Source organism: Durio zibethinus, chromosome 4 (genome assembly GCF_047325235.1).
Source record: "Durio zibethinus cultivar Kanyao isolate XHJ-2024 chromosome 4, ASM4732523v1, whole genome shotgun sequence".
NCBI classification, from domain to species: Eukaryota; Viridiplantae; Streptophyta; class Magnoliopsida; order Malvales; family Malvaceae; genus Durio; species Durio zibethinus.
Window position 1 is genome coordinate 2,115,683 of NC_143165.1, and position 22,965 is coordinate 2,138,647.

General features: G+C 28.7%; 3 protein-coding genes across 5 annotated transcripts; 2 read left to right on the forward strand and 1 right to left on the reverse strand.

The window, feature by feature from the left end:
* Nucleotides 1-3,810: 3,810 nt before the first annotated feature.
* Nucleotides 3,811-5,722, reverse strand: LOC111288703 (CRIB domain-containing protein RIC4-like). 2 transcript variants are annotated; one of them, XM_089760293.1, is made up of 3 exons: nucleotides 5,415-5,722; nucleotides 5,173-5,301; nucleotides 3,811-4,547 (listed from the first exon to the last, which is right to left on the reverse strand). In XM_089760293.1, exons 1-3 carry the CDS (start codon nucleotides 5,533-5,535, stop codon nucleotides 4,324-4,326), a joined length of 474 nt encoding a protein of 157 aa, XP_089616419.1. In that variant the 5' UTR covers nucleotides 5,536-5,722; the 3' UTR covers nucleotides 3,811-4,323. The 2 variants fall into 2 exon arrangements, with proteins under 2 accessions (XP_089616419.1, XP_022735437.1); XM_022879702.2 differs by having other exon boundaries at nucleotides 3,814-4,547; nucleotides 5,173-5,313; nucleotides 5,415-5,718.
* A 3,571-nt stretch (nucleotides 5,723-9,293) lies between these two features.
* Nucleotides 9,294-12,132, forward strand: LOC111287680 (uncharacterized). The gene is made up of 2 exons (XM_089760294.1): nucleotides 9,294-10,597; nucleotides 10,721-12,132. The coding sequence occupies exons 1-2, from the start codon at nucleotides 9,424-9,426 to the stop codon at nucleotides 11,920-11,922; spliced, it is 2,376 nt and encodes a 791-aa protein (XP_089616420.1). The 5' UTR covers nucleotides 9,294-9,423; the 3' UTR covers nucleotides 11,923-12,132.
* Nucleotides 12,133-18,912: 6,780 nt separating this feature from the next.
* On the forward strand, nucleotides 18,913-21,870 carry LOC111287908 (uncharacterized). 2 transcript variants are annotated; one of them, XM_089760295.1, is made up of 2 exons: nucleotides 18,913-20,739; nucleotides 20,860-21,870. In XM_089760295.1, exons 1-2 carry the CDS (start codon nucleotides 19,002-19,004, stop codon nucleotides 21,498-21,500), a joined length of 2,379 nt encoding a protein of 792 aa, XP_089616421.1. In that variant the 5' UTR covers nucleotides 18,913-19,001; the 3' UTR covers nucleotides 21,501-21,870. The 2 variants fall into 2 exon arrangements, with proteins under 2 accessions (XP_089616421.1, XP_089616422.1); XM_089760296.1 differs by having other exon boundaries at nucleotides 18,913-20,175; nucleotides 20,446-21,869.
* Nucleotides 21,871-22,965: the final 1,095 nt, after the last annotated feature.

Genomic DNA, 22,965 nt, shown 5'->3' on the forward strand with positions numbered 1-22,965 from the left:
CGGGATAGGCTGATAGGGTTTTCAAATTTGAACCTTTAACGGTCATGTGATGTGGGATTTCTTTTTTCCACGTTGGATGAGGTTAGTAAATGACTAAAATAACCCTGCATTATTTATTTATTTATTATTTTGGCCACATCATTCTTTTTGTTTCGTTTACCAACTTGAGATTTAGATTTAGAATTAAAATTTTAATTAAATAAAAAATGTTAGATTCAGACTAGGGTCTTAAACTTTAAACAATGGGCTCTACATGGGGTAAGCGGGCTTAATTGGGCCCTTCAAAAATTTGGCCCACAACTCTGCTTAAGTTGTTTTTTACCAGATTTCCATTCAATTTGTCCATGAAAGTCCGTTTATTTTAAATTTAATATCAAACTATAAAAATATTTTAAAAATAATTAAAATTAAAATTAAATTAAACTAAAATATTTTTATGTGTTGAATCTGAACTTGAAAAATCTTACTTTAATACCCGAATAAATTGGAGCAACCATAACTTCTTGTTGACACTATTAAGAATATTAGTCTATTTGCAAGATAAGTAAATATATATATATATATATCTATCTCCCTTCTGACTTGAAATTTGAAATGACTTCTTTATTCGTAATTTTTTATCCATTTGTGAAATTAATGGTAATTTGTCAATAACTGCATGGTTTATGGGTAGAGTATTATATTTTTATTTCAGTGATAAAGGTTCATATCATGCTAGTCCCGAGTACAAAAAAAAAAATTTAATGGTAATTTTATGGATGACATAGTGTTTCCATTTCCATATTTCAAGTTACAAAATCATTTTGAAGTCATGAAAATTTTTATATAGTGTTATCTCACATATGTTAAATTTTAAATTTTTGTAATTTAATATTTAATTTAGTCTCTTTTATTATTATTAATTAATTTTAGATTAGATGCATAATATAATACTAAAACTTAGATTTTATTTTATTATTGATATCTTTTTTTTTTAAAATTTGTCACATGATAAATTATTATATTTTCATCCTACATATGATGAAAGTTTATTAATTAGTATCATTTCACATACGTTAAATCTTAATATTTGACAAGCCGCTTGCTTGATCAGTGAGCTTGGATGAATTCGAACTAGATATTTGACCAGGGTTTTTACAAGATTAGGTCGGACTTGTCTTGGACGATAAAATAATTTTAATATACTCAAGCATAAATGAGCAGGCTTACTCGGGTTAAATTTGGGTATGATTTATACGTGTTATCGATTGAATTTGATATAATTTATGAATATTTTTAACTTTTTAATGCATCAAAATTTTAAATTCTATAAACTAAGGTTAGAGTAATGCAATGTATTTTTTTTATTTATCATATTAATTCAAAAAATTTTTTGTTTATCATATTAATTTATTAATTATTTTATATATATATATCCAAATAGAATGTGTGATAACTATGCTGATAGTGTTTAAAAACTTCATCAATGTAAGAGAAAATATTGCATATTTTATTTTTTAAGAAATTATTTTATTTATTGTCAATGAAAATTTTAAACTCCACAAAATTCATAAAGTGATATATAATATTAGAAAAATTGAAATGCTAATTAAAAATAAGTAAATTCATCTAGGTCTTTAAGTTTTAAGTATAATTTATTTTAAATTTATTAATTTTAAAAATAGATATTTTATTCAAAAATTTCAATTAATAAGACAATGAAGTTCTTCTGTCAATTATCTCTTAATTATTTGATTAAGAGTCTCATTAAAAGATAATTTTATTCTTGAAAATTAACGGTCTTAAATACTTACATAAAATAACAACTTATAATAATATATTTATTTTGTTATATATATATATATATATATTTACATATTAGCATATTTATAATTATAAATTTTGTTTTATATGTTTTATTTAAAAAATCTTTTTTATATTATTAATATGTTTTATGTATTTTGAGAAAAACAAAAACAAATTATTATTTTAAAATATTATGTTATATAAATATTTTAGTATATTAATATTTTAATGAGTAAAATAGCCATTTAATGAGAATTTTAATGAAATAATTAAAAGATAACTAGAAAGACTTCTTTATTCTATTAATTAAAATTTTTTTTTGAGTTGGTCATTTGGAGATATTTTTTTATTTTTTTAACTAACTAAAAAAATTTCTTTTATAGGAAAACAAATCAAAAGCTAATTATGTTTAATTTATTTATTTATAATGTGTTTGACAGCTAAATAAAAGAGATTCTCATCACATTGTGATGTCTTGAACCCTAAATCCCTACCACCGTGATATTAATTATGAATAAATAGGTAACTTCAAATATTAATTCAATAATTATTATTTTATATAAAAATAGATTCACACAACAGAGTCTTAACAATCAAAACTAACAATCTCGCAAGTTACTTGAAACTTAATGTTTTTTTTTCCCTAAATTTTAATATACATTCTCATTTAATTTAAAGATAATACAAATCTATTTTTTTAAAAAATAATACAAATCTTGATGCAAAACACAAGTAAGCCAAATCATGGCACCAATTAAAAACAGGCTGCGAAATTAGGTTGAGTGCCGGCCAAACAAGCTCCAAGCATTCAAGAGATTAAATCAACTTGGGATTTTATCCGTCGCTGAATATCCAAAAAGGGTTGAAAAGAAAATTAATCAGCTAGATGACCTTCATCTTCTTAACAGTCTGAGTAATATTCAAAGGTTTGGTCGAGCTGTAGATGAAATCAATCGACTTAAACCGCCTCTTTGTTGGCTGGAGATGGTCATCTTCTTCGTCCTCCAGTGGCCGATCTATCTTCAAGCTTTCCCTGGGATTGCTTTCATCAATTTCTTCTTCTTCTTCTTCATCTTCTTTCCTTTTCTCTGACCCTTTGTCGCCAATATTATTGTCGCTGTATTTTTTACAGAGCAGCATCAGCTGGCGAGCCACGTCCATCTCTATTTCTGAGAAACTCCAGATTTTTTTGCTTTTACGTGCGGATGATGATTTTGCCATTGTTCTTAAAGGAGAAGGAAAAAGGCGAAGCTGCCTTTTTTATAGACTTCAACTTAAACCGACTTAATTCCCAATAGTCGACATAGCTTACGCGTACAGCAGCTATTGGATAAAATTTAACCAGATAACTTTCTGGTCAAGATATTGATTGATGATGTTATGTGGGTTAAAATTTTCCAGACAATATATTTTTTTTAACCAATTTTTGTATCGCCACAACAAATATTAGAGTAAAATTTTTTTACTAATATTAAAGATAATATAATAATAAAAAGTTATTTGATTATTTTCTTTTCTATTAAATTAAGATTCAATTTTTGTGAAAAAAATTTTAAGAAAAAGTTTTAAATATATTAAATTGATATAGAGACTGAATCTTTAATATCGTTAAAAAAAATTATGCTCATGCAAAACTTAGGATATTCATGATCATATTATCAAAAATAAAATTTTTTCATGAATAGTGGCGAATCCACCTGGTGTTCATGAACATTCTCAAAATTGAAAAAAAATAAAATTTAAAAAACACTCCCAAAAAAGAAAAAAAAGAAAAAATAAAAAAAATCTCTAAATATTATAAAATTAATAAATCTATTAATAATTATATATATTATAAGTGTATATATTCAAAAAAATTTCTGACTCTTATCACTATTCATAAATGGAATGGACCGTAACAAATAAAAATGTTACGAATCTTTTTTTTTAATAGTCAGATGATCGAACAATTGAATATTTCGATACTTCTCTATGACAGTGGATAAGACTTTGAGAAAAAAAATTTCATGATATGTATCCAATCTATTGAGTTTCCTTTTTTTTTTTTTTTTTTTTCTGTTCTTCACTTTGATAAAGCACTTCCAATTTCCAAACCTATTGTTAGGACTTAAAAAATGAAATACATAGAGCTGCTGGTTAACACTAGACCTTAATTTGGTGCTTGATCTTTAATCATGCCACATGTACACATTATCAGCCGAGCCCTCCTATCAAGAACCAAAGCCCAAAAGTATTTGGAGACTGAACTATTTCGTAGGCTTGTGTTTAGGTGAGCTTGAACACCAAATTTATTGTGTTAATTGGGTTTTGAACACAAAATCAATTAGGCTGAAATACGACCATGCATGGACAGGTGCAGCCCACACCATTGGGTCGAATCTGAGTCGACTGATACCTGAACTCAGACACCCACTCCTCACGATCCATACACAAAAGATGAAGCCATTGTTTTGATGATTAGCATGAATAATTCTTCTCAATTAATGACTTTGTGGAGGATACAAATAATAAAAATGGTGATGATATCAAAGGGATCAATCAAACAATGAGTGGTCCATGTTGAGTTCGGGCAGCCATGGCCAGCTCGAATTGCCTTAAAGAAATTGAAGGGAAAGCAATAATATCAGGCCGCTTGAAATCTTTCCAACCCTTTACAGGGTTGGTTGTGGTTGTACCATCCAATCCTATGTGTGTAACATGCTTCACATCTGTTGGGAACCCAATTTCCATCTCTGCTGTTTCTTCCTCCATTTCTTTGTAAACTGAAATACCACAAGGCTGCATGCATTAGTAAATTCAAGGAAAATATATACTTTCAAAACACTACATCCAAAAGCCATGTGTATCAGTGTATGTTTGAAAATTAATTTTTCAGACCATTGTTTTACACCACCTAACTAAAATTAAACTAAGATAAAAATATTTGCATGATTTGTTGATAAAATATTATACTTTTAATTTCAATGATTTAAATTCAAATTTTAACAAATTCAAGTACCAAAAATACTAAGATCAAGGTCATATTTTTGAAGAAATGATTATACACTCTATTTCTACGTATATCATTTTCATATAAATCGTATAACAAAATTGAATTTTTCAAAAAAATTAATTATTTATTGCATAGCATAGGTTATAATTCAATAAACTCATTAATGATTATTATATAAAATAGTTGCTTTTTTGTTTAAACATGATTATATCACATGATTTGAATGGAAGTAACATATACTCATATAAAGTAACCATATTATATAATCCTTTCTCTTTATTTACTTGCCTTAGTCAAAGCATGCGTGAAAAAAATTAGGCTCACCTGTGTAATACATGTACAACCAAATAATTTGGCAGAGAAAAGTAATCGGTTTAAGTAATTATCAAACTTACCAAATAACTGAGAGAAACTTTTTAGAGTAGTCCTGATCGATCTGTATATCCCACTGGATATGTTGGGCTTTGGCAGAGGCAACCAACCAAATGAGTTCTTTGTTCTTCCCTTGGATGAACATTCTTCTCCTACTTGTTTACCTTAATTACAAAGAGTATCAGACAAAACCTAATTAGACATTGACAGCCACCTAAGAAAAGATCAGAGAGAAATTACAAACTGAGAGAGATCATGATCATACTTGTTGGAGTTGCTTCTGATTTTGGTTTCCTGGGGGGACTTTTGCCAACAGCAACACTTGCCTGAGAAGAACAGCCATTGGAGAAAGGAAGAACTATAAACCTTTCCATTCTGTCTTTCATTCCTTCATTGATGATGAAAACCAAATGGCAATGGAAATGGAACTATTGGGTGAGTTATAATCGTTGGATCTTGGCTTGATGAACAAGCTAGAATGATTTTGGGTTGGAAATGGAAAGAACCACTTATCGGCTTTAAAATGGTGAGGCATCGAGAGAGTCTGATGATGGAGTGGGTTGGGTTTGTTAGTTGGTTAAACTGTGCAACTCAACCTAATTTTTGCTGATTAAAGCCTACTACAACTCTTTGTTTATCATTCTCTAATTATTGGTGGTGGGCTCGCTCTGGTTGTCCTCTCTTGCATTTCAAGCCACCATTAATGATCACGTCATTAATTCAATCCCTGATCACTTTCTCTTTTCTTTCAGATATTTCTTCATGATCGACCTGGAATTGGCATAATGGCATCAATCATAGAGTGAATCAGAAGTGACTTCACCATCAAATTCAACGACAGGCTCAAGCATTCCTTAGTTGTGAAAAAAGTAGGACAGCATGATGCATATGTCTAGTAAGGGAGAAGTGCGCCAGACTCGTGAGTCTTGGTTCAATTAAAGTCGAGATATAAGATAGAATTTTAAAATTCAGATCCAACCCATAAACATTTCTAAAATCGAGTTAGTCTTTTAAATGTTTTAGGATACAATTTTTTGTCTTTTCCCCGATTGTATTTTATCTTCTAAATTGTTATCATTATCTTGATAATAATTTAAAAATCGATACAGCAATACAATATAAAAATAATAAAAAAAAATAAAATGATATAATTTAAAATTTTTAATAAAAACAATATATGGGTTTTGATAAAATCTAAAAATAAATAATTCAAAATTTAATTCAATTTATTCATATAATCATTCTTAAAAAAATGACATCCAATAAATCGATGTTCAAATTATTAGCATAGTCACATAATTAACCCTACTCAATTTCAAAAACCTTAACATAGTATAGGTGTTTCAAAAACCTTAATTTAGTATAAGTGTCTTACTAAATTTGTGTAACTTAGATATATTGACTCCATTAAAATTAATAAAATTTAAAAAGAAGATAAAAAAATTCTTGAAATGTCTTATATTTATATTATATTATTTTTTTACATGGCTATAAATTTTTACACAATTTAACTACTAAAAATAATATTCTAAGGTGAAATATGGTATATTTAAAATATATTATCACATACATTAATCTTTAAATTTTAGTTATTTGAAAATATTATTTACTTGTTAATAGAAAGGAAGCCTTCATACCTTTAAATCTTTAGATTCAAGTTTCACCAAGTACGAGTTTTGTCTAAAATTATATATTAATTATTTGGTTGTTAACTTGATTTGCTTATTGGTTTTTCTTTGAGTTAAATGAAAAATTATTTAATTATGATGGTAATTTCTTCAAGTACATATAATTTCATAAAAAAATATTGTTTATTTTTATATCCAAACAAATCATTTGTCTTTTTTTTAAAGAAAAAATAATAACAAAATAAAAATGAAATGAAACCAACTTAACTTATAAAATTAAAAAATAATAAAATTATAGATTAAAAATAATATCTCATTATCATTGTATTAATTTTTTTTAATGAAGTAACGAAATAATATATTCTATAATTTTATAGGCTTAAAACTTTCTAATTTAACATAATTTTTTTGTCAATAATATAATACATATAATATTATTTTTATACAATAGAAGTTGAAATATTACCCCCAACTGAATTTTTTTGGCTATGCCCTGATTTAAATCTTAGCACCATAGTCTCTTTTATATCAAAAAAATTTTCATTTTTAGCGTATCGATGTGAGTTTAAAACGATAATTTTTATATTTTATTTATATTTAATAAAAATAAATATAATATAAATATATGAATTATAAAATCTAATTACGTGCACTATTTTAATAAAACCGCTCTCATATTCCCCCGTTTTGCCTTTTCCATATTTCTTTTTAAGGTTTTTTTTTGTATTTTTTATTTTATTTTTATTTGCATAATTTGTTTTGTCAAGTTCAACTAACAGGCAAGCACAACTACAGTTTCAATTCAAGGAATTGGGTTTGGACATGTAAATTAGATATATTTGAACCAGTCCAGCCCATCACCTTTTGGACATCAATACAAAAATTGGAAATTAAGCCTTATCATTTATCTATTATCTCTCCACAACATTGAGACTATAAGTGAGTGTGAGTTAATATATAATCCACTAGTGATTAATGGGCGTCTATCAAAAAATTAGAACAAAAGGATAATATATAATTGACTGATTGTAACATTTTAATTATAGTTTGATGACCAATATATATATAAAATAAAACTTAAGTGATAATTAATTCACTACGTGGTTTACTCTAATTTAAAATTATTCTTGGGTATCATTGAAAACCCTTTCCTCACTCACCAATTTTTGTGTGGTTGTGCCCTCAAAATTAAAGAAAAAAAGACAAAAAAAGGGAAAAGAATGTTCAGAAAGGGAAAGATTGTATAAAAAGGTTTTGTTTCCATAAGCCTTGTAGTGGTTCTCAACAAATTCATTTGATTCATAGCATCTTTTTCCAAATATGTAATTAATATCCATGCATAGTTCTTTTAGGAGATTCAAACCCATCACTTAAAAAAACATCCACTAATTATTAAGATTTTATTTGAATAGACAGTGAAATTGATTACAATAAAATTAAAAAAAATAATAAAAATTACTATAGTTATGATTGAAAAAAAAATTATTGTAATTATGATTTAAAAAAACTTAATGAAAATTTTTTGTTGATTTCAATTCACTAAAATTGACATTTGAATTTAACTAAAAATGCGATAAATTTAATTGTACCACACCAAAAATATGATAAAATCTATACAGAGACTAAATTAAATTGTAAGTGTTTATGTACGGAACTAAGCTTGTTGGCACTTTCAAGGTTATATCTATAGACTCGAAATTATTAAGTTAAATAGGATTAAATTTATTTGAGTTTTTTTTAATAATATTATATATTATAAATATTTAATATTAATTCGAATTTGATTTGATTTTTTTAAAAAATTGATCTGTTTTTAATTAAATTTTATTAGTTGTTTTTTATATTTAATTTTTATTTTATTATATTATTTTAATATAAATTCTAATATATTTAAATAGATCTAGATAAAAATAATTATTTTTATTTTATAAACATTTAAATATATATAAACTAATAAAAATTATGATTAATATTTTCAGTTCTTTTATTTTTTGATGTGGAATTAATAAAATTATATAATAATTAAATTTAAACTGAATCAAATAAAAAATATATAAAAATTACTACGATATTGAATTGATTTTCAGCGTTCACACTTGGGATTTATTACATTAATCAAAGGTGAGTAGAAGTTAATACACCAATCTTTCTTACTTTACATCTATTGACTCCAAGTCTTAGGTAATAATTTTCTATAGTTTCACACTTCTTTCTGCACAAAGAAGGAAAAATCTTATCAATATACAATATTTTACCAAATAGTTCCATGTATCAAACGCAAATTTTTGTGAGAAAGGAAAAAGTTGTAAGAAAGATATAGTCAAAATGTTATTGGAAGTCCATTCATTGTACCAAGACTTTCTTTCTTCTGTAAATTTGTATTATATTGCTACAATAGCAATGGGAACAAGAAATTGACCCGTTATTCTTCCAATCAGACGAGAAAAACCATTGAAACCAGTGAAAGAGTACGTTTTTTCACCATGAAATACGCAATAGTTGAAGACTTTTGAATTGATCTCAGGGGAGACTCACGGATTGTAGCCATCTGTCTCTTCCATTATCTATTGAAAAGTGAATTTTACTTGTATCAATAAATGATCACTTCATCAGTGCTCATTTTCTCTGTTTTACTGAAAAAGTATTATGGGTTTCCCTTTGGATCTCTCCATTTCAATAAGATTACTCTTTTTACTCTTCCTGTTTTTTCATGTTTCTTCAGTACAGCCATTGTGCCATCCTGATGAACTCTCAGCATTGTTGCAGTTCAAGCAAAGCTTTGTCATCATTAACTCTAGTTCTCATGATTATCCCAAAACTGAATCCTGGAAAGTTGATGAGAAAAGTGGCGACTGCTGTTCTTGGAAGGGGGTGGAATGTGACAATAGCACTGGTCATGTAATCGGCCTTGACCTTAGTAGCAGTTATCTCTTTGGTTCAATCAATTCCAGCAGCAGCCTCTTCCGTCTTTCTCACCTTCAATGGCTTAATCTCTCAGACAATGTCTTCAATAATTCTAAAATTCCTTCAGAGATCAAGAACCTCTCAAGACTAACATTCCTTGACCTCTCTTACTCCAACTTTTCCGGTCAGGTACCGTCAGAAATCTTAGAGCTGTCAGAATTAGAGCTCCTTGATCTGTCAGGGAACTCATTGAAGCTTCGAAAGCCAGGGTTGAGGCCTCTGCTTGAGAAGTTATCCAACCTTAACGTACTCGATCTTAGTGATGTGAGAGTATCTTCTTCCATACCTAATAATATCTCACCAAAGTTTTCTTCATTGTCAGCTTTAATTTTATCAAATTGTGACTTGCGTGGTGAGTCTCCCATCGGAATTTTTGAGTTACCCTCGCTTCGGTTGCTCAATCTGCAGTCCAATCCGCAACTTACTGGATATTTACCTGATATTCAAGCCAACCACCCTCTTTTGAAATTATCCCTTGCAAACACAAGTTTTTTTGGGCAGTTGCCAGAATCAATCGGAAACTTGAAGTCCTTGGAATATTTGGACATCAAATACTGCAAATTTTCAGGGAAGGTACCATACTCACTTGGTAACCTTACTCAACTCAGATTTCTTGATCTGTCCTCTAACAACTTTTTGGGACCTATTCCTTTCTCTGTTGGAAGACTAAACCAGCTTTTGGGTCTGGACTTCTCTTATAACAAATTTTCCGAAGAGATCCCTTCTTCCTTGGCCAATCTTACCCGGCTTGTTTATCTATCTCTTGCCACCAACAATTTCAACCGTGGAACCTTGTCTTGGCTCGGTACGCAAACCAATCTAGCTTACTTGGACCTGACAAACACCAGTTTATCAGGTAACATCACATCTTCTCTAAAAAATTTGACCCAAATTACTTGTTTAGTTATCTTACGTACAATATCCATTAGTGATTGGAAGCTAAATTGCGTTCTTAACCTTTCAAATAATTCACTGACAGGAGAAATTTCACCAATGATATGCAATCTGTCTTGTCTTGCTCTCTTGCGTTTGTCCGATAACAATTTGAGAGGATTGCTTCCTCCATGTTTTGGAGACCTCAGCAAAAGTCTGAATGTACTCAATCTTCAAAATAATCACTTTACAGGTGCAATTCCTCAAGCAAACAAAATGGGATGTAAGTTGAAGGTGATAGACTTGAGTCAAAATCAGTTTCAAGGAAAGATACCAAGGTCACTGGTCAATTGTACCATGCTAGAGGCTGTTCACCTTGAATACAATCAAATAAATGATAGCTTCCCCTCTTGGTTGGGTACACTTCCAGAACTCAAGATTCTACTTTTGAGATCTAATGGATTCCATGGTGTGATTGGGAAACCTCAAACCAAATTTCATTTCCCTAAGTTGCAAATCATTGACCTTTCTAACAATTGTTTAATGGGTAATTTACCATTTGGGTACTTCAATACATGGAATTCCATGAAAGTAGCCACAGCAAGAAGCTTGTCATACATGGAAGTAATCCTAAATTTCGACTTTTATTTTGTTTTACCCGACCAAGTCCATGAGTTTCACTTCCGTTGCTCAGTCAAATTGACAAATAAAGGCCAGGAACTTGAATACCGGCATATTCCAGGATCCTTGACGGCCATCGATCTTTCGAACAACATGTTCAGTGGTGAAATCCCGGAAGCCATTGGGAATTTGAAGGCTCTTAAGGTACTTAACCTTTCCATTAACGCTTTTATTGGTCATATCCCATCATGCTTGGGGAATCTAATACAACTAGAATCTTTGGACCTTTCTCAAAATAATCTTTCCGGAGAAATCCCTCAACAATTGGCACAACTTACATTCCTGGCATTCTTCAATGTTTCTCATAACAACCTCCAAGGGCCCATACCTCAAGGAACACAGTTTAGTACATTTGCTACTAATTGCTTTGACGCAAATTCCGGATTATGTGGAAGCCCTTTATCAATAAAATGTGGAATTCCTGAAGCCTCATCGCCACCTTTAAACTCTGGAGAAGGTCAAGGCATTGGTAGTGTGTTTGACTTTGGCTGGAAAGTAGTAGCCATAGGATATGGAGCTGGACTAATAATAGGATTGGTTGTTGGCTCCAACTTTATCTTTAGGCCGCTAGTGAACATGAATGTTTTCGGAATAGTCTTTAGAAAGAGGCACCCTAGAAGAGAATAGGAGGCATGGGTTTTGAATCTTGTTAGGTAAAAATGGTCTTGGAGTTTTGAAGTTCTTGTTTATTTATCTTAGACAGTGGATTACGCCAGCAAGGTTAATAGATAATAATTCTTATTTCTTTCTAAAGAAGATTGTAGTAGGGAGATAGAATAAAGGTTGTAAATTTGTCATCATATGTCAATTTCTAATAGTTATTAAATGGATCACTTTTTAAAAGTTTAAGTCTTAAATTTTATTCTAAAAGTATCTTTTGAATTGTTGAATTTAGGTTATGAAGCCTGAATCACGGCTTTATGCTGATTAATTTAATGATATTAAAATTTTTCATTGCTTGTTCATCAATCTTGACTAATACATAGCTAAAAACAATTCTAAGTGTCATCATTTTTATTATGTTGTATGACTTTTAATCTCCCTTATTTTATCTAGAACTCATTTGTAGTGAAAAACGATGAAAATTTTGCTGGCTTCTTCTCTTGCAAGTTCAAAATTGAAATTATTGTTTGATATTTGATTAGTCTTTTCATTTTTTACAATGTATTTTTTATTTTATTTTTGTTATTTTTTATGTTTATTTTGTAATTTGCTTTAATATTCAAATACTTCCCAATTTCCCATGACATTTATTGCAAAAATTGAATTATGGATATAGAATTGAATAAATTTCTGAATACTTTTTTATTATTAATCATTATTTAAAAATATATCTATTTTGTCTTTCAATTGGGGGTGATAATTAACCAATTCAAGGTGGGTTTGGTTGAGCTATTTTGGATAAAAGGAAATTTGGGTTACTTTTAAATTTGAATTTTTTTTAATTTAACGCTTAAGTTATTTAGGTTTAAGTCTTGAAATTCAATTCATTCAAAACCCAAATTATTGAGTTATAAAATCAAATCAATTTAAATTAATTTTTCAAATCATCCAAATTCAAGTTCATAACTTTTTTAATCAAATTGAGTAAAGTCAAGCTCTAATTCCATGGATTGAGCAGATTTTTCAAATAACCATTATAATTTAAAGACATCAATAGTTTTCTCTTTCAAAAGTAAGATCCAAAGCGTAAGTAACTTTATAAAAAACAAATCAAAGAAACAAGGTAACATAATAATGTAATAAAGATATCTATAATTTCATCTTGCATGTAACAAGTATGGGCCTAGCTTCTAATCTTTTTTTGTTGACCAAAATCACTAATAAGTTATAGATAAATTTTTCAGGCACATAAAAATGATAACAGAGTGGATATCTGTAATTTTTGAGATATTCATATCTAAATTCTTTTAATTATCTATTTAAATTTAGTATTATCATATAAATTTGTATCCAATTAAATAAACATTATTTGGTAAATATTGAAATTGATTAAAATATCTGTTTACTTGAGTTTTAAATTTAAGTTCACTTTTAATACTTAATAAATAAAAGTTGTTGTTAAGCTTCGAATTTTTTCATAAATATAAAATTTTGTGTATTTTTTATATGTAACTAGATAATAGATTTGAATATTTGATATTATTCATTAAAAAATTTAAACAAATTTAGATATTAAATAATTAAAAGATTCTATCCGAAATCCATATGAATCTCTCAAAAATAATAAATCTACCGTCTAAATCCATTAATTACCTATTTAAAAATATCTAAATATAATATAATCATAAAATATTCATTTATTTACTATCTATTGCTATTCTTAAGCTCACAAATGAATAACACCTTTATGGACCCAGGTCAGTCCAAATTTTGCTTTTTAAGGCCTATAAGCCCATGTAATTTCCTAAAATTTTTACATGATGTGAAATTTATAAAACAATCCAAACATATACTTGAGAATTTCTTTTTATATTCTCTTTAACCTAATTTACTATAAATTTTTAATTTTAATTGAAGAAAATGATCCAATATTTTTCATTCTAATTTCTTTACCAAATTTGGATATTTAAAATTTATTTATGAGGGATATATAAAATTGAGCCAATTAATTCAAATCCATTAGTTATACTAGTACTTTTTATATAGTATGTATAATTAAGTGTATGGGCCAATTTAAAATTTAAAATTAATTTTTTATATTTGCAATTGTCAAAAATTGAATCTTAATCATTAAAATAAAGAATTCAGTATTCTACAAATAATGTTGTTCAATGGGTTTGTTTAGTATTTAAAAATTTTTTTGTTATATTGTAGTTTTCTATGAGCATGCAATTGTATGGTATTAACTGAATTTATTTGATTTTATTAATTCTAAATATATTAAGCACTAAATGTCCAAATAGTTTACCACAATAAAAAGAAGAATCCAAGTGTTAAATTTATGTGAAATCAATTGAGAAATTACCACTCATATACCGAATTCATTCATAGAATAACCAAGGTACTTTTATATGTCATAGACTTTAAAAAAAAAAAGAGCCAGATAAGAAGTTGTTATTTTTTTTTATAATACCATACGCCAATTCCTTATTAATGTTAAGCTCAAATTTTAAAAAATAGTTATATCCAAATAAAATGTTTAGTCACCACAAACATAAAATTAAGACATGATAGAACTAATTAATTATCTAAAAATATTGAAATGGGATTTAATTCAAAGGTTTACTCACCTAGTAAATTCTAATAAGATTGGAGTTCAATTTTAAACATTTGAAAATTTTTCTTCCTTATTTCTCCTTAGATCCCTTCTTTATTAAAAAAAAAAAAAAACCCTATCTAAAAAAAAGGTCACTACAATTTCAAAGAATTTTCATTCAACAAATTTTGAAAAGAATGATCATCCATACCATAATTATGACTATAAAATATTGTTGTTAAGCCGAACATATAAGGGTACATAATATGTTTAATCTCTCAATTATAGAAAATTTTTTATTTTGATCATTTACTTGTGAAAAGTTATAATTTGTCATGAACATTTATAAGATTATTTTTTATCATTCAATCGTGAAGATTAATAAGATATTGACGTGACATTAACTTACGTTTAAAATGTTACATGAAACTATAAATTTAACAAAAAAAGATAAATTTTTAAAATAAAAGAAACAAATTATATTTTTTGATCATTTAATTTTTTGAAAGTTTCTATTTGGTCACTCAACTTTGATAATTTCATAATTTGGTTATTAATGTTTGTGAAATTATTAATAATTTGGTTTTCATTATTAACATCTTACTATCAACATGGTTTATATCGATTTAATCACCAACATTTATAAAATTGAATTTAATAAATGATTTTACTATTTTTGTTACCATACTTTTAATATTTTATTACATAGAATTTAAGATTATAAATTTTCATTGTAATTAAAACCGTTATGAAATATTTCATATTTCTTTTAAATTTTCTAAGCTGACTGGTATAATTTATGTTGGTTCCAAGATCATATTCTTGTTGATAAAAATGCCTTCATACGATGGTTGAAGTTGACCTCAAAACAGAGAATTGATTGCAATATTCTTCAATTAATTAACTTCAAGACGTGTTTATGAAAATAACTTTTTTAGACTTATTTTGTCCTCACAAGACTTTGGGATCCAAAAAGGATAATCGAAATAGTCTATAAGATAAAATGAAACCTTTGTTTGAACTCACTTTGCATTAATGAAGTTTAAACCACTAAACACCCTTAAAGAAAACGAAAATACTAGTTTAAGGCTTGTATTTTCTGCAACAAACGAAAATGCTACGGCAAATTTTGCAGTTTCTTACCTGGAGGAATTCAGAAAAGGATAGGAACAAGTGGACCAGCAGAGAGCAGAAAACCTGAGATGGAAACCACCGCCAACCATATTGCCAAAGTGAACTTCAATGGAGCGTTGAAACCTGCAGAAGCTATTGGAGGCATTAGGGTGGTCGTGACAAACTACAAGGGGAAAGTTTTGGGCTCTTTGTCAAAGCATGTAGATGGGGTTAGGGATGCCATGGTGATCGAAGCCTATACTGCAGCAGAAGGAATATATTAAAATTTTTTTATAAATTAAAGTTTCATAATTTTTAATATTACAAAATAAAATATTCATAAAAGTAATTTTAAAATATAAAAAATAATAATTTTAGATGTTAAAAAAAAAAAAAAAGGTATAATTTTGAAACATCCAAAAAGAAAAAGAGGGACAAAGAAAATATGACAGAGGGAATATTATTTATCAATTATCTCTTCGCAAGATTGAAAGCAATACTCTCGTATATCGACTTATTTTTTATAGTTGATATATCATTAAAAATGTACTACGAGTTTATTCGTATAATGTTTTTTTTTAATTAAAATAAATATTAAAATAAAAAGAATTTTAAAATAAATTAAATTAAAAAAAAAAACTCCCTCATTAATCCTCTAGAGCATAAGTGTGAGTCAATTATTTATTAGTGATTAATGGGCCGATATCCAAAATATTAGAACAAAGAGATATATAAGTCACTCATTGTAACATTTTAATCATAGTTTGATGACCAAAATATATATAAAAACCAAACATAAGTGATCATTAGTTCACAACGTCGTTTACTCTAATTTGAAATTATTCTTGGGTACTTTTGAAAGCCCTCTCCTCATTCACCATTTCTTGTGTGGTTGTGCCCTCACAATTAAGGAAAAAAAAAGACAAAAAAGGGGAAGAATGTTCAGAAAAGGAAAGATTATATAAAAGGGATTTGTTTACATAAGCCTTTTAGTTCACAAGATAGCTAGAATCAATATACCCCCCGTAAGTCAAACAAATTCATTTGATTCATAGCATCTCTTTCTAAATATATAATTAATATCTAGAGAAATTATTTAAGACATTATCAATGGAGTTTTTTTAACTTTATAACTAGGTTAACATGATAATATATGTCTCATTTTTTTTTTGAAATTAATTTTTTTTTATTTTTTAAGTATATCCTAAAAGCATTTGTCACTCTATTAAGAAATTACAAAATATATTAACAATTATTTGATAATGTTTTCTAAAATCTTTGCACATTTCTTTTATATCAAAGGAAGGAGATTCAAACCCATCACTAAAAAACATACATCAATCATTAAAAGGCCTATTTAGATAAATGGTGAGATGAATTTCGATAAAATTAAAAATAGTTATAAAAATGAGATTAATTACTATAAAAGTAAGATTAAATATTGTAATGGTGATATTAAAATTAATGATAGAATATGTGATACCTTAATTCTATGTCAGGAGATTTTTAAAATCTGATATAACATATAAGTAGAGACTTAGATCCAAATTTATGAGATATTTTTTTATGGGATAAAATCGTGAGACTTTCGAATCAAAGCAAAAAATACTTTACAGGTTACGTGCGAATCTACACAAATGATATCGTAACTGTTACTAGTTGGACGGAAGCTAAGTACTATATAATGAGAGCTACTTCTAGAATCTTCACGTATGGGGTGATCCTAATTTTGTAGTTTTGTGTGTGTGTATTAGAAGATTTTAAGAATCCATTATAATATATAAGTAAAAGTTTAAATCTAAACTTATGTAATGCCTTTTGTGAGATAAAATTATAAAATTTTCAGTTTAAAACAGATAATATTTCACAAGTTAAGTTCGAATCTCCACAAAATATGTATTTGGATGTAAATATAGCGATAACGATGAGATTAAATACTATGAGATGATAAAATGATCATTAAGAATTTAAATTAAAATTTATATGTAATAAAAATTTTAAATTATTTAACATTTTTAAAATAAATAAAAATATTTTAAAAATATTTTTATATCATTAATAATAACAAAATAGTTAACAAGAATAAATAATTTGAAAATACTTAAAGTAAAAAATAATTTAATAAATTAATAAATAAACAATAAACAATATAAATTTATTTATCACTTAATTAATTAATAATTAATAATTAAGAACGCTACAAAAAAAAAGAAAAAAGAAGAAGATGAGGGGGCAAAAATGGAATAAAAAAACAATAAAAAATCTAGAAGCCCCACTGGTGTTCAAAATTTTATCTCCAGTGGCGTTCAAAAGCATAGAGAAAAATCTATTCAAAGGTGAGAAAAATGTACTCAAAATGCAGTATATGATTTTATTTAATTTTATTTATTTAATTTGGTTTAAGTTTGAATATTAAATATTTTTATTAAATAAAATTAAAAAATTAAAAAAATAAAATATTATATTCAAATTAAATCATATATTTTTATTATTATTTATAAATTTTAAATTTTTATAAAATAAAAATAATTATTTTATATTTAAATATATTTAAATATATTAAAATAATATTAAAAAATTAAAAATAATCTATTCAAATTTAAATAGATTTTGAACATCTACAATATTACATGTTATAAAAAAAATCAAATCAAATTTGATTTAATCGATCCGACAACCTTGACCAAGACTATATGGGGTCAGTAGTTGCAGCCTAGAAAGTGCCAGCGGTCTTACTCACACCTTGACCAAGGCTGCAACTACTGACTCAAAATAGTCTTGGTCAAGGTTGTCCGATCAATTAAATCAAATTTGATTTAATTTTTTTTGTAATATGTAATATTATAGATATTCAAAATCTATTTAAATTTGAATAGATTATTTTTAATTTTTTTTATCAAATTTTATAAGTTTGATTTTTTGATGATTTTTTATATTTATATTTTATATTATTTTAATAAATTTAAATATAAAATAATTATTTTTATTTAATAAATATTTAAAATATTTAAAATATTAATAAAATTATATAATTTAATTCAAATATAATATTTTTAATTTTTGATTTTTGATTTTAAATTAATAAAAATATTTAATATTCAAACTTAATCAAATTAAATAAAAAAATTTAAATCAAATCATATACTACGAATAGATTTTTCTCACCTCTACTGTTCATACTTAATATTTATTACATTAAGTGAGATAAATGATCTCAATAACGTTGTGTCACCCTGAAATACGCAATAGTTGAAGACTTTTAAAATGATCTCGGGGAGACTCACGGATTATAGCCATCTGTCTTTTCCTTCATCTATTGAAATGTGAATTTACTTGTATCAATAAATGATCGCTTCATCAGTGCTCATTCTCTCTGTTTTATTGAGAAAGTATTATGGGTTTCCCTTTGGATCTCTCCATTTCAATACGATTGCATTTTTTACTCTACGTGTTTTTACTTGGTTCTTCAGTACAGCCATTGTGCCATCCTGATGAACTCTCAGCATTGTTGCAGTTCAAGGAAAGCTTTGTCATCATTAACTCTAGTTCTCATGCTTATCCCAAAACTGAATCCTGGAAAGTTGAGGAGAAAAATGGCGACTGCTGTTCTTGGAAGGGGGTGGAGTGTGACAATAGCACTGGTCATGTAATCGGCCTTGACCTTAGTAGCAGTTATCTCTTTGGTTCAATCAATTCCAGCAGCAGCCTCTTCCGTCTTTTTCACCTTCAATTGCTTAACCTCTCACACAATTTCTTCAATAATTCTAAAATTCCTTCAGAGATCAGGAACCTCTCAAGACTAACATTCCTTGATCTCTCTTACTCCAACTTCTCTGGTCAGGTACCGTCAGAAATCTTAGAGCTGTCAGAATTAGAGCTCCTTGATCTGTCAAGGAACTCATTGAATCTTCGAAAGCCAGGGTTGAGGCCTCTGCTTGAGAAGTTAACCAACCTTAAAGTACTCGATCTTGGTGATGTGAAAATATCTTCTTCCATACCTAATAATATCTCACCAAAGTTTTCTTCATTGTCAGCTTTAATTTTATCAAATTGTGACTTGCGTGGTGAGTTTCCTATCGGAATTTTTGAGTTACCCTCGCTTCGGTTGCTCAATCTGCAGTCCAATCCGGAACTTACTGGATATTTACCTGTTATTCAAGCCAACCACCCTCTTTTGAAATTATCCCTTGCAAACACAAGTTTTTTTGGACAGTTGCCAGAATCAATTGGAAACTTGAAGTCCTTGGAATATTTGGACATCAAACACTGCAAATTTTCAGGGAAGGTACCATACTCACTTGGTAACCTTACTCAACTCAGATATCTTGATCTGTCTTTCAACAACTTTTTGGGACCTATTCCTTTCTCTGTTGGAAGACTAAACCAGCTTTTCGGCCTGGACTTCTCTTATAACAAATTTTCCGGAGAGATCCCTTCTTCCTTGGCCAATCTTACCCGACTTGTTTATCTATCTCTTGCCACCAACAATTTCAACCGAGGAACCTTGTCTTGGCTCGGTACGCAAACCAATCTAGCTTACTTGGACCTGGCAAAAACCAGTTTATCAGGTAACATCACATCTTCTCTCAAAAATTTGACCCAAATTACTTGTTTAGTTATCTTACGTACAATATCCATTAGTGAGTTGAAGCTAAATTGCGTTCTTAACCTTTCAAATAATTCACTGACAGGAGAAATGTCGCCAATGATATGCAATCTGTCTTGTCTTGCTTTCTTGCGTTTATCCAATAACAATTTGAGCGGATTGCTTCCTCCATGTTTTGGAGACCTCAGCAAATGTCTGATTATACTCAATCTTCAAAACAATCACTTTATAGGTGCAATTCCTCGAGCAAATAAAATGGGATGTAAGTTGAAGGCGATAGACTTACGTCAAAATCAGTTTCAAGGAAAGATACCAAGGTCACTGGTCAATTGTGCCATGCTAGAGGCTGTTCACCTCGAATACAATCAAATAAATGATAGCTTCCCCTCTTGGTTGGGTACCCTTCCCGAACTCAAGATTCTAAATTTGAGATCTAATAGACTCCATGGTGTGATTGGGAAACCTCAAACCAAATTGCATTTCCCCAAGTTGCAAATCATTGACCTCTCTAACAATTGTTTAGCAGGTAATTTACCATTTGGGTACTTCAATACTTGGAATTCAATGAAAGTAGTCACAGCAAGCAGCTTGTCATACATGGGAGTAATCCTAACTTTGGACTTTTATTTTGTTTTACCCAACCAAGTCCATGATTTTCACTTACGTTGCTCAGTCAAATTGACAAATAAGGGCCTGGAACTTGAATACCGGCATATTCCAGAATCCAAGACAGCCATCGATCTTTCGAACAATATGTTCAGTGGTGAAATTCCAGAAGCCATTGGGAATTTGAAGGCTCTTAAGGTACTTAACCTTTCCATTAACGCTTTTATTGGTCATATCCCATCATGTTTGGGGAATCTAATACAACTAGAATCTTTGGACCTTTCTCAAAATAATCTCTCCGGAGAAATCCCTCAACAATTGGCACAACTTACATTCCTGGCATTCTTCAATGTTTCTCAAAACAACCTCCAAGGGCCCATACCTCAAGGAACACAGTTTAGTACATTTGCTACTAATTGCTTTGATGCAAATTCAGGATTATGTGGAAGCCCTTTATCAATAAAATGTGGAATTCCTGAAGCCTCATCTCCACCTTTAAACTCTGGAGAAGGTCAAGGCATTGGTAGTGTGTTTGACTTTGGCTGGAAAGTAGTAGCCATAGGATATGGAGCTGGACTAATAATAGGATTGGTTGTTGGCTCCAACTTTATCTTTGGGCCGCTAGTGAACTTGAATGTTTTCGGAATAGTCTTTAGAAAGAGGCACCCTAGAAGAGAATAGGAGGCATAGGTTTTGAATCTTGTTAGGTAAAAATCATCTTTGAGTTTTGAAGTTCTTGTTTATTTATCTTAGACAGTGGATTCCGCCAGCAAAGTTAATAGATAATAATTCTTATTTCTTTTTAAAGAAGATTGTAGTAGGGGGATACAATAAAGGTTGTAAATTTGTCATCATATGTCACTTTCTAATAGTTATTAAATGGATCACTTTCTAAAAGTTTAAGTCTTAAATTTTATTCTAAAAGTATCTTTTGAATTGTTGAATTTAGGTTTTGAAGCCTGAATCACTGCTTTATGTTGATTAATTTAATGATATTAAAATTTTTCATTGCTTGCTCATCAATCTTGACCAATACATAGCTAAAAACAATTCTAAGCGCCATCATTTTTATTATTTTGTATGACTCTTAATCTCCCTTATTTTATCTATAAATCATTTGTAGTGAAAGACGATGAAAATTTTGCTGGCTTCTTCTCTTGCAAGTTCAAAATTGAAATTATTGTTTGATATTTGATTAGTCTTTTCATTTTTTACAATGTATTTTTTATTTTGTTTTTGTTACTTTTTATGTTTATTTTGTAATTTGCTTTAATATTCAAATACTTCCCAATTTCCCATGACATTTATTGCAAAAATTGAATTATGGATATTGTAGACACCGAATTTTGTGAGGGTCTATCATTTACAATCTTTGGTTTAATAATAATAATAATATTGATTTAATTAATATAAAAAAATAAATAATAAAAATAAATAAAAATATAAATGATAACTGATAACAAAAAAAAAGAAAAAATCATAATGGTAGTGATGCCTTACATGTCACCATTGCCACCCACCACTATCACCCATCATGTCACTATCATCCCCAATCCCATCAGAGCCCCTGCACCTCACTTGCCTCAATTACTCAAAATCATTGACCTTACCCTGCCATCACACCCATACCTCGCTAGAGGTATGTTTTATTGGCTACCATCATTTTCAGCCTTCTAAAGCCCTCAATGTTTCCCCTTTTATCCTCTTTTGGACCCCTAGAACACACCAGAAACCCCAACTCTCCATCTCCTAAAAGCCAATTCCATCATACTCGCCCACCAGTACCGATCTCTTTTACCCACACAAACGCCCAAAACAAAAAAACAAAAGCAACGACAAACAGTCCTCCCCGTAGGGAGGAACCTCAGTGCTGAAGCTTCCTGTAAGAACAAAAAAAATCAGATCAATCTTCGATTTACAAAAAAAAAAAAGAAAAAAAGAGGAGAAACAAAAATTTTCAAACCCCGATCTACGTCGATCGGGGCAGTTTCTAACAAAAGGAAGGCTGGATCAAAGCTCAGGAGAATACAAGAGTTTTTTTGGACCTTTTTTGACTTTTTGATCACCGACGACCGGCGACTGGTGATCGACAATCAAGGACGGTAGCCAAAGCGACGGACGGTCACCATCTGGTAGCTTAGAGAGA

Excerpts from the sequence above, each read along its gene's own strand:
- LOC111288703 (XM_022879702.2), bottom strand. The coding sequence starts at position 5,535 with ATGAAAGACAGAATGGAAAGGTTTATAGTTCTTCCTTTCTCCAATGGC. Across the intron at positions 5,314-5,414 it reads ATCAGAAGCAACTCCAACAA|GTAAACAAGTAGGAGAAGAA; the intron begins GTATGATCATGA and ends TTTGTAATTAAG. Across the intron at positions 4,548-5,172 it reads AAGTTTCTCTCAGTTATTTG|TTTACAAAGAAATGGAGGAA; the intron begins GTAAGTTTGATA and ends GTGGTATTTCAG.
- LOC111287680 (XM_089760294.1), top strand. The coding sequence starts at position 9,424 with ATGGGTTTCCCTTTGGATCTCTCCATTTCAATAAGATTACTCTTTTTA. Across the intron at positions 10,598-10,720 it reads GACAAACACCAGTTTATCAG|GAGAAATTTCACCAATGATA; the intron begins GTAACATCACAT and ends ATTCACTGACAG.
- LOC111287908 (XM_089760295.1), top strand. The coding sequence starts at position 19,002 with ATGGGTTTCCCTTTGGATCTCTCCATTTCAATACGATTGCATTTTTTA. Across the intron at positions 20,740-20,859 it reads CTCTAACAATTGTTTAGCAG|TCCATGATTTTCACTTACGT; the intron begins GTAATTTACCAT and ends TACCCAACCAAG.